The sequence below is a fragment of the Epithele typhae genome (genome assembly GCF_022376455.1).
Source record: "Epithele typhae strain CBS 203.58 chromosome Unknown BXZ73scaffold_2, whole genome shotgun sequence".
NCBI lineage: Eukaryota > Fungi > Basidiomycota > Agaricomycetes > Polyporales > Epitheliaceae > Epithele > Epithele typhae.
This window is the reverse complement of record NW_025954193.1, coordinates 1,474,387-1,497,000: the sequence shown is the minus strand read 5'-3', so window position 1 is coordinate 1,497,000 and position 22,614 is coordinate 1,474,387. Positions and strand designations below refer to the sequence as shown.

General features: G+C 59.6%; 9 protein-coding genes across 9 annotated transcripts; 5 read left to right on the top strand and 4 right to left on the bottom strand.

Moving 5' to 3' along the window:
* Positions 1 to 695: 695 nt before the first annotated feature.
* Positions 696 to 1,295, top strand: BXZ73DRAFT_38374 (heat shock factor binding protein 1-domain-containing protein; the record flags this gene model as incomplete). Its single annotated transcript, XM_048018176.1, has 3 exons — positions 696 to 857; positions 970 to 1,036; positions 1,147 to 1,295. 3 exons carry the CDS (start codon positions 696 to 698, stop codon positions 1,293 to 1,295), a joined length of 378 nt encoding a protein of 125 aa, XP_047883407.1.
* Positions 1,296 to 5,672: 4,377 nt separating this feature from the next.
* On the bottom strand, positions 5,673 to 7,511 carry BXZ73DRAFT_73566 (uncharacterized protein; the record flags this gene model as incomplete). Its single annotated transcript, XM_048021913.1, has 6 exons — positions 5,673 to 5,849; positions 6,372 to 6,687; positions 6,781 to 6,919; positions 6,971 to 7,047; positions 7,095 to 7,170; positions 7,241 to 7,511. The coding sequence occupies 6 exons, from the start codon at positions 7,509 to 7,511 to the stop codon at positions 5,673 to 5,675; spliced, it is 1,056 nt and encodes a 351-aa protein (XP_047883406.1).
* A 510-nt stretch (positions 7,512 to 8,021) lies between these two features.
* Positions 8,022 to 9,578, top strand: BXZ73DRAFT_38899 (Arv1-domain-containing protein; the record flags this gene model as incomplete). Its single annotated transcript, XM_048018272.1, has 7 exons — positions 8,022 to 8,108; positions 8,197 to 8,397; positions 8,456 to 8,510; positions 8,573 to 8,593; positions 8,667 to 8,759; positions 8,840 to 8,948; positions 9,155 to 9,578. 7 exons carry the CDS (start codon positions 8,022 to 8,024, stop codon positions 9,576 to 9,578), a joined length of 990 nt encoding a protein of 329 aa, XP_047883405.1.
* An 84-nt stretch (positions 9,579 to 9,662) lies between these two features.
* On the bottom strand, positions 9,663 to 10,926 carry BXZ73DRAFT_38766 (3-oxo-5-alpha-steroid 4-dehydrogenase-domain-containing protein; the record flags this gene model as incomplete). Its single annotated transcript, XM_048018250.1, has 7 exons — positions 9,663 to 9,793; positions 9,843 to 10,017; positions 10,072 to 10,213; positions 10,269 to 10,376; positions 10,434 to 10,519; positions 10,572 to 10,730; positions 10,789 to 10,926. The coding sequence occupies 7 exons, from the start codon at positions 10,924 to 10,926 to the stop codon at positions 9,663 to 9,665; spliced, it is 939 nt and encodes a 312-aa protein (XP_047883404.1).
* A 284-nt stretch (positions 10,927 to 11,210) lies between these two features.
* BXZ73DRAFT_38359 (RF-1 domain-containing protein) lies at positions 11,211 to 11,924 on the top strand (the record flags this gene model as incomplete). Its single annotated transcript, XM_048018171.1, has 4 exons — positions 11,211 to 11,399; positions 11,461 to 11,553; positions 11,609 to 11,698; positions 11,754 to 11,924. The coding sequence occupies 4 exons, from the start codon at positions 11,211 to 11,213 to the stop codon at positions 11,922 to 11,924; spliced, it is 543 nt and encodes a 180-aa protein (XP_047883403.1).
* Positions 11,925 to 12,205: 281 nt separating this feature from the next.
* BXZ73DRAFT_96403 (aquaporin-like protein) lies at positions 12,206 to 13,454 on the top strand (the record flags this gene model as incomplete). Its single annotated transcript, XM_048027070.1, has 5 exons — positions 12,206 to 12,669; positions 12,723 to 12,849; positions 12,903 to 13,031; positions 13,099 to 13,160; positions 13,217 to 13,454. The coding sequence occupies 5 exons, from the start codon at positions 12,206 to 12,208 to the stop codon at positions 13,452 to 13,454; spliced, it is 1,020 nt and encodes a 339-aa protein (XP_047883402.1).
* Positions 13,455 to 13,617: 163 nt separating this feature from the next.
* BXZ73DRAFT_38919 (feruloyl esterase-like protein) lies at positions 13,618 to 15,938 on the bottom strand (the record flags this gene model as incomplete). Its single annotated transcript, XM_048018278.1, has 12 exons — positions 13,618 to 13,683; positions 13,733 to 13,940; positions 14,000 to 14,202; positions 14,259 to 14,337; positions 14,394 to 14,621; positions 14,680 to 14,717; positions 14,773 to 14,934; positions 15,000 to 15,042; positions 15,193 to 15,317; positions 15,436 to 15,509; positions 15,571 to 15,612; positions 15,689 to 15,938. 12 exons carry the CDS (start codon positions 15,936 to 15,938, stop codon positions 13,618 to 13,620), a joined length of 1,518 nt encoding a protein of 505 aa, XP_047883401.1.
* Positions 15,939 to 17,924: 1,986 nt separating this feature from the next.
* On the top strand, positions 17,925 to 19,197 carry BXZ73DRAFT_38709 (alpha/beta-hydrolase; the record flags this gene model as incomplete). Its single annotated transcript, XM_048018241.1, has 7 exons — positions 17,925 to 18,115; positions 18,174 to 18,246; positions 18,302 to 18,426; positions 18,490 to 18,694; positions 18,748 to 18,938; positions 19,001 to 19,096; positions 19,149 to 19,197. The coding sequence occupies 7 exons, from the start codon at positions 17,925 to 17,927 to the stop codon at positions 19,195 to 19,197; spliced, it is 930 nt and encodes a 309-aa protein (XP_047883400.1).
* A 114-nt stretch (positions 19,198 to 19,311) lies between these two features.
* On the bottom strand, positions 19,312 to 21,520 carry BXZ73DRAFT_96400 (uncharacterized protein; the record flags this gene model as incomplete). Its single annotated transcript, XM_048027069.1, has 2 exons — positions 19,312 to 21,290; positions 21,340 to 21,520. The coding sequence occupies 2 exons, from the start codon at positions 21,518 to 21,520 to the stop codon at positions 19,312 to 19,314; spliced, it is 2,160 nt and encodes a 719-aa protein (XP_047883399.1).
* Positions 21,521 to 22,614: the final 1,094 nt, after the last annotated feature.

Sequence of the window (22,614 nt, the reverse complement as noted above, 5' to 3'; positions counted from 1 at the left end):
CGCCTCCCTGCGACGCGCGAGGCGGCCTGAAAACAGTCCGCACTGCCTCGCCACGAGCCCAGGACGGGTGTAAGTGTCTTCGTCATCTGCAGTGTTCGCTTTCTCCGATGCTGCGGTCTGGGCTGTCGTGGCATCATCCCCGCAGAAGATGCACGAGCATACCAGCTGGTGTCTCGGTGCTTCCCCGTTTACCACTCACCGAGTCATCGTCGTCCAGACGGCCAGGACCACCGCCAGCCCTGGTCTCGCTTCTGCTCAAGGTTGAATCCGCTTCCGGGCGTCTGTGTGCCGTACATCGCAGTCAGCAAGGCAAATCGAGATCGAAGCCAAGTCCAGGGCAAGAACGTCGTTGGCACGCGGCGAGCGCACGACAATAACGCGAGGCGGAGCACGGCGCGGCCAAGACGACCGCTCGATCAATTCATGCACAATCTCCGATGGCGGCACAAGCCATAATTTTCGTACCCCGCTCCCGTCTGCTGTCAAAATTAAATCGCCGCTTTCTCCGTCCCACGCACTCCGCGAACCGTCTGCCTCCGAGCGTCTGTCCTCGGCCACAGCGCTTGTCAGTCCTCCGCTCGACGCCTTCCCCCTCACTCTCCATCGGCCGGATCGTGCACCACATACGCTTGTTCGCTCATCGATCCTCGCTCCTCTTATCGCTCATTGTGCTCGCTTTTGTTGTCCACCCTCACATGCCGCCTCCCACCAACTCCGCCCTCCCGCTCAATGTCGCTCCCGGCTCCCGGCCACAGACGGCACAGTCCAATCTATCCACCGCCACTTCGACCACAGCCGGAGCTCCAAAGCCCGCCAGCGCCCCCGACATCTCCAGCCCCCATGAGCTCACGGCGTTTGTACGCAGCCGGTAATTCCTTCGTCCTCTCCGAACTGATGTCCTCCCCGCTCCCGCTACGCGTTTGGTGTACCCCGCTCCGTGCTTCACTCCGTGCCATCCATTGCCATTAGGTGGAGTCCCTACTGGAACAGCTGGACCAGAAGTTCGACGACATGTCCAACCAGATCCTCGATCGCAGTGCGTGCTCTCTCCATCCTGATGCCCACAGCCCTCCGCTGACCCGACCCATCGCGGCGCCGGACTCGCGCCATCCCTCCCTCCATCCATCCATCCGCGCACACGAACAGTGACGCAGATGTCGAGCCGCGTCGACGCCCTCGAGGCTTCCATCCAAGACATCATCAACAGCGACACCCCTGGCCAGCCGCCGTCCAGCCTCCCGCAGTCTCCGTTGGTGCCGTCGATGAGCCAGCGCAAGAGCGGTGCGAGCGGCTGAGCGCGGCACTCTCCTCGTTCCTGCCCGCGTTTCGGACCCTCGCTCGCGTCCGGCCTTGTGCCCTTGCACTTGCCGGCCCCCGTGTTCCTGTGCATGTATGTATCAACTTCGCTCTATACCCACTTGCCGCGCCACGCCATTGCACCATCCTCTGCGTCTATCGCTCGGTCCCCGCGTCGCTCCGCGGAGCTCGAGACGTCTGTCCTGTCTATCCTATGGCTGGTGGCGAGGGCTTTAGTGAGGTGGTGCGGATGGGAAGGTGCAATAGCACGCATTACCGGAACCACACGCGTCCCGTCGCGCCCACAGAAGATCGGTCATGCGCCTGTGACGAGAAGCCAGAAAGCCACACTGGACGCCGCGGCCTCGCTAGTCCCCAGCCCTTCGCACATCGCTTCCCGATGTGACGGAGGCTGCGGGGCCCGCGTCCTTATTTCCGTCTCCGCGCCGACGCTCGTCCAAGCGAGGCAGCGACTACACACGCGCGGTTCCTCCAGCTTCGACGCTCGTGGTCTCTCGCCCGAAGCCCATCGGCCCATCGGGGCGATGAGATCCTGTCGGGCGAAGTCGAAGGCTTGCGCGAGCAAAGGCTCGCGAGTCGGCGCGCATCCAGGTCAGCACTCTCGCCGGATCGCAGAGCTTTATGCGCATCTGTGCACATAGCCTGAGCCACGGCGGCCGCACCTCGCCTAGAGCCCTGCGAAAAAATACCCCCGCGCCCCGCGCCGCGTTCATGAACGGACCAGGCGTTCATGCCCGCACCTCCCGCCCCCACGTGCCCCCATCCCAATTGTCCATCGCGCGCGGGGCAGCGGCCGTGCCGGCAGGCCCAGTCACCAGCCACACAATTAGGTCGCACGCACCCGGTTCGGAAGGGGCAAAGCCAGTCCCTCCGCCGGCGTCGCCGCACGGCGGTCTCTCGTGATTCGACTTCGTATTCGTAGCGTCTCCGGAGGCGACAAAAATAAAACTCCACCGCGCTCAGCCCGGACGCCGACCGCGCGAGAGTGGGGCTGGAGGGCGGGGGAGGGATGCTCGTACGGAACGACCGTGCGCGACGGAGGAAAAGTTGCGGCGAGGGCGCGTCGGACATTAGGCAGGACGAACGGCACTGACACGGTGGCGCGACGGAGACCGCGGACTTGCGCTTGGCGCCAGCTGTTTACAACGCACTGCAGAACGACTGTGGTCACTGTTATCGCGTGCGATGTGCTCTACGTCTCGATGTGCGTTTCGTACGCTGGAGGCCGCGCTCGATTCTTTTGTCACTGTCTCCGTGCACGCTCTTCTGCTCATTTAACGAGGATCTGCAGCCAGCAAACGACCGAGACGCGAGACGTTCGTGCTCCATCATATACCCCAACATCGTATCCCAAATCTATCCAGATCCCGAGGACCCACAGCGCCATCGACGGGGCCGTGCTCGCAGGACAGATTTCGGTCCCGCACGCAGGTCCGTGCCTTGGCCCCCACGCGAGGTACCGTACGTATCGCTCAGTCCAGCTATCGATGCCTGGGCCCCGCACAGCGTATGTACTGCATGGCAGCACACCAGCTCGTGATCGAGTGCGACCGCAATCCCCGCACAGCGCGGAAGCGCTCCCGCGCTACGTCAGTGGCGTTAGAGTGAGTTCCGCACCGTGGCCGCGGGGCGCACGTCGACCCGCGCGGGTATGTAGCCCGGCGGTGACGCTCTGTACGTTGAAATTAAATCACAGTGCGAGCCTGCTTTGACTTGATTCATTTCGTCCGCCCTCCAATCTTCCACGCAGGCACGGGGCCGTCATGATTCATCGACGGTATCCCCACCCACCCGCCTCGCCTGGCGGTTGGCGACCAGGACAGACCGTGCGCACGGCCCCGCAGCGCGCGGAGACGCGCAACGGCGGGAGCGGCGCGTGTTTGTGGTCCTCTCGGTTCCGCGCTCCGCGCTCGCCTCCCTGTGGCGGGTGCGCGCAGGGCTGGGCGCCGCGCCCACAGGCCACTGGGACGGCGGGATGCCAATCGCCTACCAGTATCGGAATGGAAGTCCGCGCGGGGATTGGCCCCCCCCCCGCGGGCGCGTTTGGCCCTGAGCGCCGCGCACTCGTTTCGCGAACCGCGACCCCCTCGCTCGAAGCGGCCTCGACGGCGCACGACGATCGCAACGCGGAGGTTTGCGGACGACGGCGTGAAACGCGTACTGTACCATTTCGACCCAAAGTTCATCGATTTTGGGCGTGACCATGAACTTTTCCAGCCGAAAAAGTTCATGGCCCTGCGTGACCGCGGACATCAAAGTTCGCCCTGTTCATGGGCCCCTGTGACACCATGAATGTTCATAGCGCCGGTCGACCTTCTAGCCGCCCGCGACTATATGATGATGACAAACGCGCAATATTGTGAATATCAGCGGCTTGTCTAGCGGTGTCATTGCTCTCGCTGAAATGATTATAATGTGTAGGCTATAATGGTAGTGCAATTCAATCGCCAGAGACGCAGACAGCAGCCTGCATCTGTCGCATCGCCTTCGCCCGGACCTTTTGCACCTGATACCCGCGCCAGGCATCCCTCCATCTGCAAGGATCCTGTCACGGGCGACCTCGAAACGCATGATCCGACCAATAGTCTCGCCATCGACGAGGGCAGCCGTCGCAAGTCGACGAGGAAGAGCACAAGAGGATGGTCGATGTCAACAGGTTGGGATATCCGCTGGGAGCGTGCTGGCACGGATCTAAGCGCCTTGTGAGCACCTAATCCGGAAGGCGACCTCTTCCCACGCAGCCCAGAGAAGAGGATGAAGCTAGAGTGGGTATCCATCATTATATTTCCAGTCTGACTATCTCAATATACATGTAATGCTTCCCCTGTGCATAATCCGTCGTTTTTTCGTCGCTCAGACCGCTGGAACGGCGGCAATTTAGACGCTGTGACCTTCCGTGGGCGGAAAGTTCATGGCCCTCCGTGACACTTTGATCGGAAGTTCATGAGCCTGCGTGACGCGTGACATGAACTTTGGGTCGAAATGGTACAGTACGTCAGGCTTTCGGGCTGCCAGCAGGACAGCCGACGGCCCGTGGGGGCCAAGTCCGGCAGCGAGCGCGCGCGTAAGCGTAAGCGCACTGACGGGGCCGCCGCTGAGTTCGAGGTGCCGCACCGCGACGTCGCGACATATCCTGACATATCATACTGATCCCGGGTGCTCAGATCTCAGAAAGACAGCACCAATTGGCGGCCGATGCGTGCATCAAGCACGCTACACGCGCGCCAGACACGGGGGGATGCGGAATGCCACATACGGAACGCCACGTACGATGAGCTCCGAATCTGGGTGCGGCCTCCAGCTGCCAGTGCTAGTGCGTCCATCACTCGGTCCGATGCATTTCGACGCTCTTTGCTCGTGCCCGTCGCCAATGCTCCCTCCCGCGCGCACTCAAGAGCACACAAGCCGTGGCAGAACATACCCCGACGCGACCGCGTTCGCGCCCGCGTTTGACGGCCTTCACGCTACCGGACCCGCGCGGTTCGCACTTCGGGAGATCGTCCTCCCAGAGTTGCGTCGTCGACGCGAGCGGCACTTACGGCCTCTCCGCGGAGCCGCCGGGGCATCCTCAAGGCCTCAATGCTCATCCCACGGCCTCTCCATCTCCATCAAGCTGCCGCGCCCTGACACAGGCCGCGTTTGAGGCCTCTGCGGACGTGCGGACGTGCGGACGCGTCGTGCCTGGTCCATCCAAACCAGGGCCGTCCACAGCACCCCGGGCAGCCGACTCCCGAGTCGACAGAGGAACCGCGCGCGCTGCGTGGTTGGCTTGGGAGTCGAACTCACCATCGTGCCCGCCCGTGCGTCTTCAATGTGGCCGTTTCGAGGCCCTGAAGCGCCTCCAGCTGCTCAGCAGGGCCGCCAACTGTGCCCGACGTCGCACACGGACCCGCGACGTCCATTATGCTCCGTTCACGGGCATGGCCCGCCGGGCTGCAAAAGGCTGATCAATGCGCCTCCAGAGGAGCCCTCGCGCTCGGGCGGGCTGATCCGCTCGACGCAGAGAACGCGAGGAGACGCGAGGGCGGCCGCGATCATGGTCCACGGCCTTGCCTCCTCGACGCGCTCGATGGACCGCGATAATTGCACACCGCCACCGGGCCCACGCCCACGCTAAAGTTACGTATCGGTAATTGAACGTAGTCTTTCAGACGGAGAGAGAGCAGACACTGCCAACGCCGACGGATACTCGCACACGCACGTCACCTCCGCAAGCTCATACGCCTCCTCCTTTCGATGCTTCGATGCTCCTCGGCCCCTTCCTTCCTTCCCGCGCCGGCCATCTTGGGCCTATGGTAAGCGGCTCGCACCACCTCCGCACGCTCCACTGCACGCCGTCGACGTCTGGCCGGTGTTCAGTCGAGCCCGGGTGTCGATGTCGGCGCCGCGGGCGCAAGGACCCGTCGTGTGGGGGCGGAACCGGGGCCGCCCCCGCCACCGAACATTGCCGAGATCATGTCGCCCAACGGGTTTTGCTGGGCGCCGCGGGGCGGCGGGATGGCGAAGTAGAGCTCGGCGAGGTCGATAAGCGCCTGTCGAACGCCCGAAAAGGGTGTCAGAGTCAGAAGCAGTCTACACCACGTGGAGAAAACTTGGAAAGGGGAGCGAGAAAAGGGACGACGAAGATTTGGAGGCGAAATCTGACAGGGGCGGCGCAGCGAGGGGGCCCGAAATGTTTGCGAGATGAAGTGCGCGTGCGCAGCATCTTTGGAGGCCCGTGCCACCCGCGATCCCTGGCGCTGAAAACACGCAAGATCCGGAAAACTGGCCAAAGACCCAATTGCGGGGTGCGGTGCAAAGCAATATGCAGCAACCCTGCGGGCAGGCGGCAATCCGCCCTGCGGCGGATGGGAGATGCTCTATCAAATTGGGCGCAAGACGGGAAAGGGCGCAGGGCATGAGAGTGGCCCGGATGACAAACGTCCCTGGGATAGGTCGCTGCCCGTCCGTGCGATATGCACAGACATATCGCATAACGACATGGTTGCGCTGCGGAGCGTAGAACCGGAACGAGAGCTGACCAATCCAAGTGGGAATAACAGGCACGGACGCACCTTTCGGACTTCGCGCTCGGCGATGACGCCACCCTTGCTCTGGTACGTTCCGCACAAGCGGACCCAGGCTTCGCGCATCTGCTTGTTCTTCTCGCCCTGGGCGCGCTGACATGCGCGAACGGCGAGCTGGGAGAAGTTGAGCGCCGAATCCTTTGTGAAGATGATCTCGTCCTGTTCGCCGCCGTCGGATGGCTTGCCGATCGGGATGGGACCCGGTTGAAGCCTCGACAGTAAGTCTGGACGCTTGGAAGTGGATTGCGAGACGAGGTGGCAGATGAACGTCCGTGCCGCGAGGATGTGTCCGTTCTGCAGATACCTGTGGGCGTTTGGAGCGGGGTCGAGGTGCAAGAAACGAAATGAAGGGGTCGATTAGTGAGCGCTACATGAGGTCGCCAAGACGGATACATACGGGAGAGTACCGCGCAACGCAAATGGGCCGATCGGACCCTCTGCTCCTGCCCATTCGACAAACATCTCCGCGAGCGAACGCGCGCTGTCGCGCTTTCCAGCGTTGAGGAAATGCGACTCTGCCGCATCGAACGATCCCTCTGTTGCATGTCAAATTATAGTGTGAAACACAATCAACCGGGGATACTCACCCTTGTATAGCAGCTCGCCAACATAATGGTGAAGGTCGGGATCACCAGCTGGGTGCGGTCCGGCTTTGGCTGACCACCTATGCCCGATTACGCTGAGTACTCAGGATAGGAGGAGATGACTTACGCGATTGACTTGTCAATGATGGTTTTACGCCATGCACCATCCGGGCCCGCGAGGGCAATCAGCTGCGTTAGGCGGCCTGGTGAGTGAAGACGGTGAAGACGAGGAGGGTAAGCGCATATGACGGACGGAAATGATCTCACACTCACTCCGGCTCTCATCTGTCACCGCTTCGCCCTTCGCCTCGTAGACATCCACCAGGAAACCCGAGAGATCGGTCCCACTTCCCTGCTGCCGGATCTTGAGGAGCTCGCGCGCAGATTGGAAGAGAACGTCAATGGCAGTATCGTACTGTGCCGACTTGCTGTATCGCGAGGCAAATGTTCGAGCCTTCTGGTGGGCCTCGTAAGGCTGGCCTGCCGCGATCAGAGGTAGGATTGCTTCAAGTGCCCGTGCAGAGGACGCTGCTTTTGGTGGCATTGCAGGAGACGGATGCGGCGGAGGTTGTGCAGCTCAGGAGATCTACCGTACTGAAATAGATGGGTATCCTGGAGAGTGCGAGGTAGCGGGAGAGAGCGTGTGCTGGAGAGCGAGGAACAGTACTTGTTGCGTTTGCTGTGCAGGACTACTCGTCCAGGCTTCGCATGTCGGATGGCGTATGTGTCCGGCGGCCCGGGCAGGAGCCACCGCGTACAGCCAGGATTTAGACGCGGGCGGACTTGAACTGGACTCCGACCATCTGCTCCTCCAGCATCTGTCACGGGCCAAAGCCTTGTGTAAAATCTGCTAATCAATCTGATACATAGCAGCTCGCCAGAACACCTTTAGTGAGTTCCTTCGCGACGCCTGGCGCTGGAAAACAATACTGAACGCCTCCCGACAGAGGAGACGTTCCAGTCTAGAACATCTAGAAGTTTCTGGCCTCCGGACATCACTGACGGCGACATTCATTTCGTGCGGGGTCGGTGCCGCCAGTTTCTGCAGGCCACCATGCCCATTTGCACGTCCTGCGCCACGCCGACGGAATACCTCTACACCGTTTACGACTCCGCGTACAACTTTCGTCTTGAACAGTGCGTCAGTATCACCGGTCTTCCCAGCCTGACCTTCGTCTAAGTGACTTCATCTCGCCATGCCAACCGCGTTCATCCCCGCCCGACGGCAGACGTCTTGTCATGCATTCGCAGATCCATACGTGGAGCACGACACACTCACACTGCTCCTGGACCTGATTCTGCTCAAGCGAGATGTCTATCGCCACCTCTTGTACAATCGCGGTCTCGGTGCCCGCAGGGCTGGTGACAGAGCTAGTCCGAAGTCCGAGGAGCTGGCGAACAAGACGCGCCAGCAATACCACGACCAATCGGTTCGTCAGGACGCAGGCGGTCTCGGTCGAATACACTCCTCACCCCATCCTCTCGCAGGCTCGCAGGTGGCTCATTGCAAGGCTCGGGCTTGCCTTAGTTTGCCTCGACGCATGTGCGTGTCCACCATCCTCTTGCCCGTTATACGCAGGTCTCCTCACCTCACCTCATTTGCAGTCATCCGATGGACACACATCAGTATGTTCCACACGGTCCCGACGGCAGATTCCACGTTGTTGACTATTTCGACCCCAACACCCCTACCCCGCAGGCACCAATCAGCCCCGAAACGCCTCGCAGATCGCGTCCTGGAACCAAGCGGCCCTAGAAGGCTTCGCTCGCATCCTCGTGGGCTGCATTTTTGGTACGCCGTCTTTCTGTCACGCCGCCCCCCGCCCCCCGTTCCCCGTGCATATGCCCGTTGAGTCTGACGGCCTCGTGCAGAGACAGCCGCCTTCCATGCCGGCGTCGTATTCGCATGCTACCTCGTGCTGCACGCTCTACCAGCGCCGCCCCCAGGCGCGCCGGTGTCAGGCATACGCGAGCAGTTCAGGTCAGTCATCCCTGTAATTCCAGTCGGAAATTGGAAACAAGGACGTACGCATGCAGTCGGCTGTGCGTGAAACTAGACTAGAACACGCATTTCGAGTGTTTGGTAAAACAGCGCCTCCGCGTAACGAGGTCCACCTCAAATGCGTCAATGGCCTGTCGTCCTGTTACCGAGTTTCGTCCACTGGCACTCATTCGCGTGTTCCACAGGTACTCGCACATCCCACTGACGCTCCTCTACTCCTCCCTCACCAAACTCTTCCTCCTCTTCTGCCTCTCCATCTGGCGCCCCAACGTCCACTCCGACCACCCTGCCTCCGGCACGGCATCGACCACGCCGCTGCACCCGGACGCGACCGTCTTCGCACACCCGCTCTTCCTGCAGGCGCTCGCGCTCCTCGACGAGGACACGCTCGACCGCGAGTGGGTCGTCCGGAACGTGCTCGGGGGCATGGCCGCCGGGTTCGGGCTCCGCGTCGTGCTCGACTGCCACCCGGTCTTCACCACGGCGGTCATCCTCGCCGGGTGGGCGGTCAAGAACGCCGTCGCGCACTTCGTCTCCGGCTGGGTCGAGATCGGGCTCGGCATGGGCGGGGCGGTGGGGGAGATGTGGCTCGCGTACAGCATCCCCTAACGGTCGCACTGTGTCATCATCCGGGAAGGTGGCTATTACAGGTCGTGCTATGCGTGGGAGGTGAAAGCTTGCACGGACCGCCGCTCAGAAGACGAAGGGGAACATCGCCTTCCTCCCGCGGGGGTACTTGTCGCCGAACTGCTTCTTGTAGTTGCGGTGCTTGTCTTTGGCCCAGACGGCCATCTGGCCGGTGCCCACGACCCAGAACAAAGCAGCTAGCGACGCGGTCAGCATGGCAGTCGGTTTCTCGGTGCCCTGACTCACCGGCCCAGCTTCCAGTCATCACGGTGATGGCCGTCCACGCGATGGTCTCGAACAAGTAGTTGGGGCAGGAGACGAGACTGAAGCCGTAGCCCATGGGGATGGCGCGCGTGGTCGTGCCCGCAGGGCGCAGGTTACGGAGAGTGAGATGGGTACTCAAGTTGGAAAGCTCGGCGAACTGTGGAGGGCTTGTCGGCGACTGCTCTCAGCTTGATTGTGATGTGAGACGTACCAGGAAGGCCCCCATGCATGACATGAGGAAGGTGGGGTTCTCGCGAATCGTGCCACGGATCCAAGGCGAGTTCGCTGAGTACGTAGGACTGTAGATGGCGTACGCAAGGAGGAGACCCGACAGTAGGTGGTAGTGCGCGGAGCTGCAATGTCACCGTGAGTAGGATGTATGTGCGAGAGAAGGTAAGAAGTACCCACTTCTTGAAGACATTCCGGAAAGGCATCGTGCCGTGTGAGAACCGGTGAATGAACAAGGTCTCAAGTTCGCGCTTGATGAAGTGGAACATCACACCAGCATACACATATCTGCCCCCGAGTGCGAGGGTAAGAGACGCAAGATGATGCAAAGGGACGTGAACTCACGTCTGAAGTGTGCTGTGCTGTACGGGGCCACCATAAAAGAGTTGCGGAAGGTAGTAGATGAGAGGGTGAATGACGAGGGGGCCTGCCTGTAATCACATATTAGTAAGGTGAAGACGCGTCGAAGGTGTTGGCACGCACGTATTCAATCACAAAGACAGTTTTCCATCCTATTTGAGGTCCCAGATCCTTCACAGAAAGCTCTGCGTTTCCCGTTACGCCAACCTCCTTCAGAGTCTTGCCATCCGGGAGGGCTTTGTTGTCACCCTTGAGAGACAACTTCTGGCGTGAAGTGTAGAACTGCCCACGACAGACAAGTTAGAAAAATACGGTATTAGACAAGCATGTATGTACTCACTTTGGGATTTTTAGCCGCAATGGCCTTTTTCACGTCAAGGATGGTCACCGCATCCAGAGGCTTGTCAAACGTCACCGCTTCTGGGAGCTTGCGGGTGAGAGACCCGGGTTTGGACGCGGATATCGCAACGGTGACCATTGGAGAGACAACTGGGCCAATAGAATCAGCAGCAGAATGAGGAAGTGCTCGGGGGCAGTGGGCTGAAGCAAGGACGAGCGGAACGCCAGCGGGACTCGCCTCTCACAGCACTCCGAGGTTCTCGGCTTCTGAGACGCGGTCACGTACCTGCCGCCGCGTCTACAGCGCCGCTCTCGTGTCCTCCTCGATCTCCTTCTCGCACCTCTAGCAACATGTCGACAGCTCTCCACCGCACTGTCCTTTCCTCAAATACGTATAGAACCGCTAGACACCAGTCAGTACCCATGGGTCAAGCCATTCGAAGATTGCACGACGGGCGCGACATCCTGCCCACTCCCCCTGCCCTGCCCACTCTTCGAGACGGGGCGGACAGCGCGAAGGCGAGCGAGTGGATAGACGCATTCAAGCACAAGGACATTCCCAAGGGCGTCGTCGAGTTTACATATTCACGGAGTTCTGGTCCAGGAGGACAGGTATGCACCGCTCCACTCGATCTCCTAGCTCCAGCCTATTAAGCCACGGCCGCTCCGCCAGAATGTCAACAAAGTGAATACAAAGGCAACTCTGCGCGTGCCCCTGTCATCCCCGTGGATTCCTATGTGGGCACGCGATCATATCAAAGCAACCGTACGCCAAGCGGTCGTCGACCATCTGCTTCAGAGGGCTCATCGTCTCCTTGCAGCCCGCATATGTCTCGTCCTCGCAGTCAATACTGATAACTTCGACTGTCTTTCGATCCCAAGCTCAAAACGTGGAGGACTGTCTCCTCAAGGTTCGCCCTCCTATACGTCTTGTCGAATGATGTCATGACCGGCCCCTCCCGCTAGCTGCGATCTCTGGTTTTACGCGCGGCGGCGGCCGGGCTGGTCCATGAGGCCTCGGAAGAGCAGAAAGAGCATGTCCGGAGGCTGGAAAAGGCAGAAAAGACACGCCGAAGAGCGGACAAGGAGAAGCGAAGCATGACGAAACGCACTCGGTCCAACCAAACCTGGGATTAGCCGCGTTGAAAGCCGCTGCGGGTACACGGAGTATGTATCACTTGCGTCACCTCCGTTAGGAGTGAGCCTGAAATCGTTGGTACCGATGCGGGTTGCCTATCGTGGCTCCAAATCCGCTCAGGGTGTCTTGACCCGTCCTCAATCGGACCGCCATTGGCGCGGCGCGGGACGGTTTGTCTGCTTGATCATTCCCTCGATGCGGCCCAGGGTCTCGTTCGTGTACCCGCATATAAAGCCCATGCGCAAAGCACCGTTTCCTACAGTCGCATCCACTTTCCACCATGTCCTTTTCCAGCCACCGCCAGACCCTCGTCGCCCAAGACCAATCTCCGGACGTCGATCACTCCCACAAATTCCAGACGAAGCCTCCGGGCTACTTCGATTCCTTCAGAGATGACCTCACCGCTGCCGCCCTCGAGTTCGTCGGCACCACCGTCTTCCTCCTCCTTGCGTTCGGCGGCGTCCAAGCCGCTGCGTTTGAGGCCGGTCCTAATCCCGCGCAATCCTCCGAGATCCAGCGTGTGATGTACGTCTCCCTCTGCTTCGGCATGAGCCTCCTCGTCTCCGCCTGGCTTTTCTTCCGTGTCACCGGCGGCCTCTTCAACCCCGACGTCAGCCTCGCGCTGCTCATCACCGGATGCATCGGGCCCGTGCGGTTCGTGCTCTACTGCATCGCGCAATTGCTGGGAGGCATCGCGGCGGCGGCGATTGTCCTCGCGCTGACCCCGGGCCCCCTCGCGTCCAAGTGAGTCGTCATCTTCTGTTGTCACGATTGGCGGCTGACATCACCCCCTGTAGCACCTTCCCCGCTCCTGGCATCAATAAAGCCCAAGCTGTATTCATCGAGATGTTCACGACCAGCGTGTTGGTGTTGTCCGTGCTCATGCTTGCCGCCGAAAAGCACAACTCGACGCCTTTTGCTCCCGTGAGTAGCCTCGCCCCACCGCTTCTCGCGCATGCACCCACACCCCGTCACAGATCGGCATCGGTCTCACTCTCTTCATGGGTCACATGTGGTCCGTCGCCTACACCGGCGCAGGCATCAACACCGCCCGCTCCTTCGGTCCTGCCGTGGTGACCGGCTTCCCATACAACACGCAGTGGATCGTAAGTCCTTCGATTACTGGTCCCACTTCGGGACATTACGATACTCAATGTGTGCCTTTGTCCGCAGTACTGGGTCGGCCCTTTCCTTGGCTCCCTTCTTGGGTCTGGGTTTTACACCCTTCTCAAGCAGTACGTCCTTCGGCCCGCTCTATCCCCGCTCCCTCCGCTCACCCGCCCCACCACAGCATCAACTATTGGCACCTGAACCCGAACCAGGACGCCGTCGACTACCAGCAATCTCCGGACAAGTCCGCCAACCTCCTTCACTCCGTTCTATCGTCGCACGACGGGCGGGGGCATAGCGTCGAATCGAGATGCATCAGCGACTTGGAGAAGGCGCGCTCAGCACCGACCACTGAAAACGGCCAGGCTGTCTCGACCTCCGGAACGGCGGCTGTTCGCCCGAACGACAGTGCCGTGTAACTAATTCCGCTCTCGAACGTTATCATGCCCATCTTCCTGTCTATCGTACTGTTCTATCATAATATACATGCTTCCTTGCTTTGATTGATTCATATCCCCAACGTGCACGTGTGTGGTGTGATCCAAGTATCGTAAGTGACATGCCAAGAACCTCATCAGCGAATTAGATACAGTCGAAGCTGGCAGCATTGTTCGGATCTCCTCCGTTGAATCGGGGGTTTAGTGGATACTGCATGCTCCACTCAGTATTGATACGTCAACGAGGGTTGGGTACGTACTCTGCACAGCGTTCTCGTAAACTCCACACCGTTAGCGGCATCGTTGCCCACGTAGTGCGCCGCTGTCAACGTATCCGGCGCTATCCCCTCCTCGACCCACTGCACCATCGCCGCGACGATGTTGTGCTGCGGGTCGAACGAAAGGGGCGGGTTGTTGTTGGACGCCTGCTCCACCGAGCCGAAGGCGTTGGCCCCCGGGCCCCCGTGGCTGGGAAGGAGTCGAGCCTAGTCAAACCCATGGCACGCTTCGGTCAAGATGCCGCTCACCAGTGCTGCATCCCGGGGGCCATGAACAAGCGGTAGACGTCGTCGATGTTGATGTTGGTGGAGCCCCGGAGGACTTCGTGCACGGTCTCGTAGTAGCGGATCGGGTTTTCTGGGCTGATCAGCTGGTCCGCCCAGCCGACGTAGTGGAGGAGCTTCCCGTTGTGCTGAGGTCCCAGGAATGCGGTGATGTTCGGGTCGTTGGCCTGTGCGGGGATTAGACGCACGTCTGCGCAGGACGTTGGATGGGGCGGGTCCTTACGTTCGCTTGCCCTGGGTTGATCGTGTCTGAAAGCGCCAGGAGCGTAGCGTTGTAGTCGTGGATAGTCCAACGCGTGTCGCTGAAGTGGTGTCAGGCAATCGCACACGATAGCAGCTCATAGGAGAACGTGCGCACTTCGTGACCATGAACTGATACCAAGCTACCCCGATCTTGAATTGCGTCTTCCCGACCAAGCCATTATAGAAGTCTGCCTCTCCGCCCGGATAATAGCCCCCAAACACGAGGGTCTGATCCGCCTCGTAGTATGGCGCATAGATGCGTTGCAGTGCGCTGATTTGGTCGGTTGTCAGACATTGAGATGTGCTTTGACCTGGGCCACAGGTGAGGGTCTCGGGACGGAAGCTGGAAGTGCGGGCTCAGCAACTGCCGGTGCTCACTGAATCTAAATTTGACCACTCACTGGCAATTTCTTGGAAGGCTGATGACACCGTCAACGAGCTATAAACGCAACTGAGTCAGAAAGTCATCTGACCGCTCTGATCGGTGTACTCACTCCATCTGCTGCGTCACATTGCCTGAGAACCTCGGGTCCTATGAGGTTCTGCCACATATCTTCCGTCATAAAGTGCTTGGAGGTCGAGGGCTGCGTGTTGAGGTTCATGTGAATCGACCACGCCTGCACGTGCGTCCACCAATCTGCCGGGGACCCAACAATCTATTCGCCCAGGCGGATCGTCAGCCTCCGCCGCAGTCCGCTGGGAGCCTAGGCGGAAAACGCACCACACCATCAAATTCCTGCGGGAACGTCTGGACCTCCTTCAACCTGGATGGGCGGGGGAGTCAGTCTTGGCTTGGGGAAAACGCGAGGACTGCGCAGCAACGCACCCTTGCCTCCCGCCTATAATCGTCGAGAGCGGTGGGTCAGCGGGGGCGATAAGGACGCAGGTGCGGCGATCGGCGCTCCCACACCCACGCACCTGCAGAGCACCCGAGGTAGTACGACCGCGTCGGGGCGGCCTGGTAGTATTGCTCCACGACCGCCTTTCCCGCCTGCACACTCAGGTGCAGCGCGCGCCAACCCCAGTCAACGATGGCATTCTATTCCCGTCCCGGAAGGGGAGGCAGTGCGGCGGCGCATGAGAGGCGCGTCAAATAGGACGGGGGCGTGATCAGCTGCAAGGCGGAGGACGGAGGAACATGATAGGGAGCCCCTCACGTCGTTGTGCGGCCCGGCCCAGGCGCCGTCGTTGGTGTCGCCGTCGTGCCCGGTGTTCGTAGAAATGCCCGCGACTGCGCGTGGCGGACAGGTGAGCGCGCTTCGGGACGAATGCCGTGCATACTCCGCACTCACATCCTTGTGGGATGGCAACGTGCCCCAGCTCGGCCACGGTGACTGGTAGGCGCGCCGCTCAGCTTCCTCCGTGCTCCGACGTCCGCGGGGACGAGGTAGGGGGATGGGGCAGACGTACCTCCACCAGCGAGCCCGCCGTTCCCCAAGGTGAGCATGCGGTTGTTCCACACGTCCGGGAGCCAGACCTCGGTGAGCGCAAACGAGCCGGCGGTGGTGTTCGTCGTGATGGTGAGCTCGAGACGACAGAAAGCGGGGAGGCTGGAGACATTGATGCTGGAGTAGACGTTGGAGATATTGACGAGGGCGTTGGCGGTGAAGTAGGTGGTGCCTGTGAGGGCGACGTTGACGAGGTCGGGGGACGAGGACATGCCGAAGCCCTCGCAGGTTGACTGCAGAGAGGCATGGACTGATCCTGACACCAGCAAGATTGTTGAGAGCAGAAGAGGGTGAGATCGCATGGCAGAGAAAGTGCAGCAGAGGAGGGTCGTGCTCTCCAGCGTACCTCTGCATGGTATTTATACTGCGCAACGGGGTGGAGGAGGGAGCCCAGCCTGTGAAGTCCGACGCCGCATTATCCGTATGGAAGCCGAGGAGAATGGCATGGGAGAGCGGGCCATGGTCGAGGATTGTGCGCCTGGAAAACCCCCGGGAAATTCCAAGTGGGCCGGTGCTGTCCATCGCTGGCGTGTGATCCACCCCGTCCAGACAGGAACACGTGCAGCGGAGAACGCCGCCTGTCCGCAAAGTCAGATGCTGCTCCAAAGTCGGGTCCGCGTACAGTGCATTCTAAGAAGCGTTCGTGTGCCTGGACGTTCCTGGCAGCTGATTGGCCCCTGTAGCAAGCACGAGCGTTTCAGCGTTCACTAGCACAACGACACAACTCGGGAGGGAACTGCGGAAATATATTCATTTGCGGTCATGCGACATCGACGAGAAACGGTCGATAGGGATAGAAATACAGCATGGGAACACTACATATTTAAAGATACTGACTCACCATATCCTCACGTCGCCCGTCTTCATATCCATCCTCACGTCGCCCGTCGAACGTGCCAAAAACGTAAAGCCCTATAAACACGTCAGCCAATGATCACGAGCAATGTGATGTCAAGAGGATCAGAATGTGGTAAAAAGGAATAATCTACGCCGCAGCTCAGCAACAGCTTCTAGTTGATGATTTTTGGTACTCATCGTAAGGGATATGAAAGGATAGCTGATGGTACTCACGTTGATGACTTGATCGTCCCGAACGGCTACATGCATGTTCAGGCGACTCCTGCGAAGAAATCAATCAGCATCGCATCCGATAGGTACTGGTTATGGATCAGAAGGGGTTGCCCGAGAAAATTGAGCTGTGGCGGGCAGTTTCGGCAGAGGTAGTACGAAGACCGTCGTGATAAAACATCATAGAGAGCTGCAAGGAGATAATACTCACGATTACGCGGAAGCTCGTCCCGGCGTATGGTGAGAATAGATTATGGTAGACCTGTAAGAGCTGGTAAGGATGTCAGCGGGACGTTCAACGCGTGGATTGAGGAGATCAGAGTTTTAAAAAAACAGCCGTGGAATTGTCGTCACAAGTCCAAATGCTCGTAAGCAAATGGTCAGGCGGTAACTCCATTGATGACATCATAGCAAACAAGAAGGGAGGCGATACTCACTCAGTCCTAAAGCAAGAAATGGTCCACGGAGTTGGGGAACGTCTGCGGGAAGGTGGTGTCAATACGACGATGACAGCAAAAGACGAAACCGTCAGATAGAAAAAGATCAGTAGATTGACAGATATAGATAAAGCATCGAGCCTTGGCTCTCAGATACTCTAGTTTGAATGGTTTGATTTCATCGCGTCGCGATGCGAGAAGAACATGAACAAGACTCACCTCAGGTCCTCAGTGATCCCCATCTGACAGGCATGACCTCCTCACAAACGCGTCCCAATATTGAGGACATGATCTATGTGAAGGGGAAAGTCAGCAATGCGCAATGACTCCAAAACAGAACCGATCAGTGTAACTATGACAAAAAATTCAAGCATTGTGAAAGCCGCTTGGTAGAGCCGCTCCACCTCGAGGTAAACGTATGATATCATCGCGTCGAAAGTTCTGGGGAAAGGGTAGACTCACCAAGACAACATATGGGGACGGGGAGGGCAAGCAGAACGTGCCGAGAGACGAAGAACCGCAAGCAAAACCAAAGGCGCGTTTTCTGCAGGTGGGTTTAGGGCAGGCTGAGTCAAAATTTCCTCGTGACGCGGTTAGATTGGCGCTTCAGTGTTATCTTATCTGGGTAACACCAAATAGTATTGCCAGCGTCATCTGAAGTTTGAACTCCTCCCGCTTGCTTGGGCCTCCGCCATGCTCCTCCGGCAGTTTACTGCTGCCAGTCCGTCTGTTAGGACCGCGTTTCGCCGCAACGCTACTGCCACATGGCAACAACTACGCCCAAAGTCCTCCGCTGTCACCCCAGTCGAGCTGCACTTCGACAAGGTTGTTGCACCAGATGGAAATGAAAAAGGGAAACCACTAGTGATTATCCATGGACTTTTGTGAGGTCAGCTTGTTCAGCTTTTGGTGCATCCAACACTCACGGCGCGTCTGTCCTAGCGGGACGAAGCGGAATTGGGGATCACTGTCCAAGGCGTTTGCGAAGGACCTGGGGAGGCCGGTGTATGCGCTGGTACGTGAAGCTCTACGCCATGCGCGACCTGCATTTCAAAGTGTGTACCACGTAGGACATGCGCAACCATGGAACCTCTCCACATGCCGAGCCACATTCATACCTCGCTATGGCCGCCGACGTCCTCCATTTCCTTGACCGCCACAAGCTGACCAACATCTCGCTCATGGGACATTCTATGTAAGTAGTTACGACTCGTTCCCCCAATCAGTCGCGCAGTTTTCATCCTGGTTTGCTCTCCAGGGGAGGAAAGGTCGCTATGGCCGTTGCACTCGACCCCAGCCTCCCTTCCGACCTACTCTCAAACCTCGTGGTGGTTGACATCGCACCCTCGGTTGGATCGCTCTCTCCAGAGTTCCAGGGCTACATCCAAGCCATGCAGGAGATTGAGGACCACGACGTCATGTCTCGGAAAGAAGCGGCGAGCTTGCTCGAGCCGTACGAGCAGGTGCGGTATCTTCTGCGCTGCTTTGGCGTTCCCGGCACTGACGCCGCACCCAGGATCCCATGACATGTGCATTCCTCCTCATGAACTTAGAGCATGCGGGCCCGCACCATCCGAAGCCGCTCAAGTTCAAGATTCCCATAGGTCTGCTTGGCCGCTCAATCCCGGAACTTGGCGGCTTCCCGTACACTCCAGGCGAGCGTACATTTGAGAAGCCCACACTGTTTATCAAGGGTTCGCGGAGCAAGTACGTGGAGCCTCGCATGTTGTCTCTCGCCCCCCCCCCCCCCGATCTGACCGCTTGTGTAGATATATCAACCGACATAACGTCGGTCTGGCGGAGGAGCTCTTCCCGAACATGACGATGAAAGAACTACCCACAGGACATTGGGTACACTCAGAGAAGTGAGCTGGGATCTGACCTCTTTCTTCTTATCATACTGATCCACCGTTACAGGCCGAACGAGTTCAAAGCTATGGTCACCGAGTTCTTAAAGGACAACTGATACACTTGATAGAGATATAGAAAACATGCTACGTAGACAACACACTAATGCTAGACTCCCGATGCGCATGAACGATACACGAAAACAACAGATGTGGTGAACGCAAAACGAGATCTAACCAACAGAAGCGCTCGTTTCAGCAACGACCGCGCCTTCAATCACCCCAGTGCAAGTCAACAGCTGCAGCAGATCCTCCATGTTCTGTGACAGCTCCTCCGACTCCTCCGACCCCTCCTGGCCTACCGTAGCACCGGGTGCGCTCGACTCTGAGCACCGTTCGGGCCGCATCAGCGTTCCGTCCAACGTAAACCCGGCACGCGACCCTTCCCCCGCCAACGCAGCCTTCAGCACACCCGACGCCCCGAGGAGCGTCAGAAGCCCGTCCAGCTTCTGCGGCGACTGCTCGTCCGCGCCCGCACTCACATCCCCACCACCTGACCCGCCTCCAGCCCCGAGTGGCTGCCCCATGCCCAGCGCGGCTGCGGACACTGGCAGGCCATCTGCGCCCCTCTCCCCCGGGTCCCTTTCAGTCCGGACCCGGGTCTCGGCCTCAGCACACGGCCCTTCCGCTTCCGCGCCCACACTGCGCCCGAGGCCGACGTCAAACGCAGACGCAGAAGCAGACGGGACGCCCGCGAGGCTCGTGTGCCCCCTCCCGGTCCCCGTTCCGGCCTCTAGACCCGCTGCGGCAGCACCGGCGGGCGAGCCGAACGGGAACGTCGTCGCGCGCGGAGCGCGCCCGGGCGTCCTCTGCGCGCGGCGGGCGAAGAACCGCTCGGGCGGCGCGTGGGCGTGGGCGTGCACTCGCTGCGGCAGGACGAGCGGGCGGAGGCCTGGCGCGAGCGGAGGAGACGGCGGTGGAGGTGGGGACGCGGCGCGCACGTCGACTTCGGTCTCGGCGGACTCGCGCGCGGCGGCGCGCTCTATGAGGAGGAGCGGGCGCAGGTGTGGGTTCTGGTGCGCCACAGGGGAGGTAGACCCGCCGCCGCCGATGAAGAAGTTGAGGTAGACGTTGGAGGTGGGCGTTGGTGGGCGCGCGGGGCGGAGCGGATCCTGTAGAGGGGGAGAAGGGACGTGGTGGGTGAAGAGGACGCTCGTAGGAGGAGTTGGTGGGCGGCGTGGGGGCGGGCTCACAGATGCTGCACGGATGGTGGGAGTAGGCAAAGACGTGGAAAGAGGCGGGTCGACGTCGACCTGGACAGCGGCCTGAAGGATAGGGAGACTAGTCTTACGTGGAGGTGGAGGGCGATGAGAGGGGGAAGATGCACTCTTTGAGCGGTTGCCAGAGGGCACGGGTGGTGTTGCTAGAGGCGGTGAACGAGACGCAAAAGCGGACGACGCCAGAGGAGGAGGTAAGGCGTTGGAGACCCCAATGTAAAGTCGCGCCTTGCCATGTTTCGGGCATGTCTCCGGTCGGAAATGAGCGCCATCCGGAAGTTGAGAGAGATGCTGGTATACAGAAAGGTCGTTGAGATCCGGCAGATATCGAGCCTTGAACGGTGTGTCGTCGGAATAGCCGTCGTCGATGAATGGACCAGCAACACGGCCAAACGGGTCTTCTTCGTACTCCCGCGCGACCGGAGAGGGCGATGCGGTCGTCGATTCAGGGCGAGCCGAAAAGCGGATGAATCCGACGAAGCGTTGTGCGAATCCCGATGCGATATCTGAAGGGGAAAGGGGGGACCGCGGCGAGAGTAGCCTAGAGGTAGTGTTGACCTTCGTCTGGATGTTGATGGGACGCAGAGCGGGCAAATCCCTCACACCTCGGCGTTGAGCGATTGTGTTGGTGTCTGCCTTCAGCTCCGGGAGAGGCAGGAGGCAGGTCCCGCACGACAAAGCGATGCCGCTGGAAGAGCTAGACGGATCGTCATGGCGGTCGGAAAGAGGCGGGGATGTGGGGGAATACAAGATTTTGGGGCTAGAAAACGTTGGTGAAGAGTTTGTAGATGAGTAGATGAGGCTTGGGGTGGAGCAGTTGAAATGGCTGCAGTTCCCAGGACAGCAGAAAGCATCGTCTTCGAGAGTGTCGAGATCAACAAGAAGCGAGACATCGTCGAGCCGCGTCGCGTGACAGTTCGCCGAAGGCCGGGACTCTACGGTGCGCGTTCAGTGACATGATAGTAGCGCTGAAGTTGCACATACCCAGCGGAGTGAGTGGGCGCGACGTAGAACGGCGTGCCACGGCAGAGGGCTCAAAAGGCGACCCGAAGCCAGAATGAGCAGGGGATGCGTCGCCGCTCTTGAACTTAGAAGCGCGACGATATGGCGTGGTTGGTCGATCCCTGTGCAGCAACTGCGCTACGGCGGCGATGACAGTAGCCATCGGCAGCTGGCCTGGCACTTGGCGAAACGGCGAAGGCAACAAACATGTTCGCCAACCGTTGCTCAACAGTGGAGGAGGCTAACATTGTATGCAAGCCTGAGAGCGAAGCGTCAGCCCAGCCAGTGGCGGGGGTGCGACAACAGAGATGCTCACAACAACTGTGCGATCACAGACCTCGTGGTAAGTGGCATCCATGAGGCTGGCGATACGATAAAACGTCATCGTCGCGGGGCGTGTTGGGCGCATGGCAGGGAGGAAATGGGCGTTTCTCACTGCCGCCGTCGGAGCTCGGAGACCTCTTGTGCTTGGATGCTAGCACGGAGAATGGGTTGGTTTGATGGCATGAGAAGGCTGCAGACTGGGTGTGTTTGAGAAGCATACGTTTAGAAACTGAGGAGGAGGATGCGGGGGAGTCTAGATGATGCAGGAGACTGGATGGACTGATCAGCCACCGCGCATGATATCGAGTCGGACTGTCGGAGACTGGGCTCGGAGATCTTCACGCTTTCACCTGCGCGCACGTCGCCCGACTGTCGGCTCTCCTTCCTCTCTCCATCCTTTCCTCTTCCCCGGGATCGGCGGACTCTACGGTCCCATCCAACGTCCACTGCCGCTGTGTTTCATTTTGGGTAGGATCTAGCCCATGGCGGCTTCTCGACGCCTACATATCGCGATTTTCACAGGGACGTCTGCGGCCCGAACCCCTGTCCACCGCCTTTGTGTCCCATCCCTGGCAGCTCCACCCCCAATCAGCGCTCACATGGCCCATACGACGGAACTGGACACTGCAGGAGACGACGAGACAGGACGAAGAAGGATAATTTGCGAGACACGGGCGGTGAGATAGAGTTCATGGGACCGGGCGGCGAGGTGAGATGAATGCCTCTTCTCGCCCAGAACTCGGGGCCCTCATCCTTCCGACTTTGGCAGCGCGACGTTCCCAAGCATCGTGCCCCTAGTATGCGTGGCCCCCACCTGCTTTCGCCACCGCCCGGGCTGCGGTAGCGTGCGCGAGCAATGGTCCTCAAAAGCCTCGCCCTCGCGGACTTTCGGTTATCTGCCCTCTCCCTCTCCATAGCCGACACCTCTTCCAC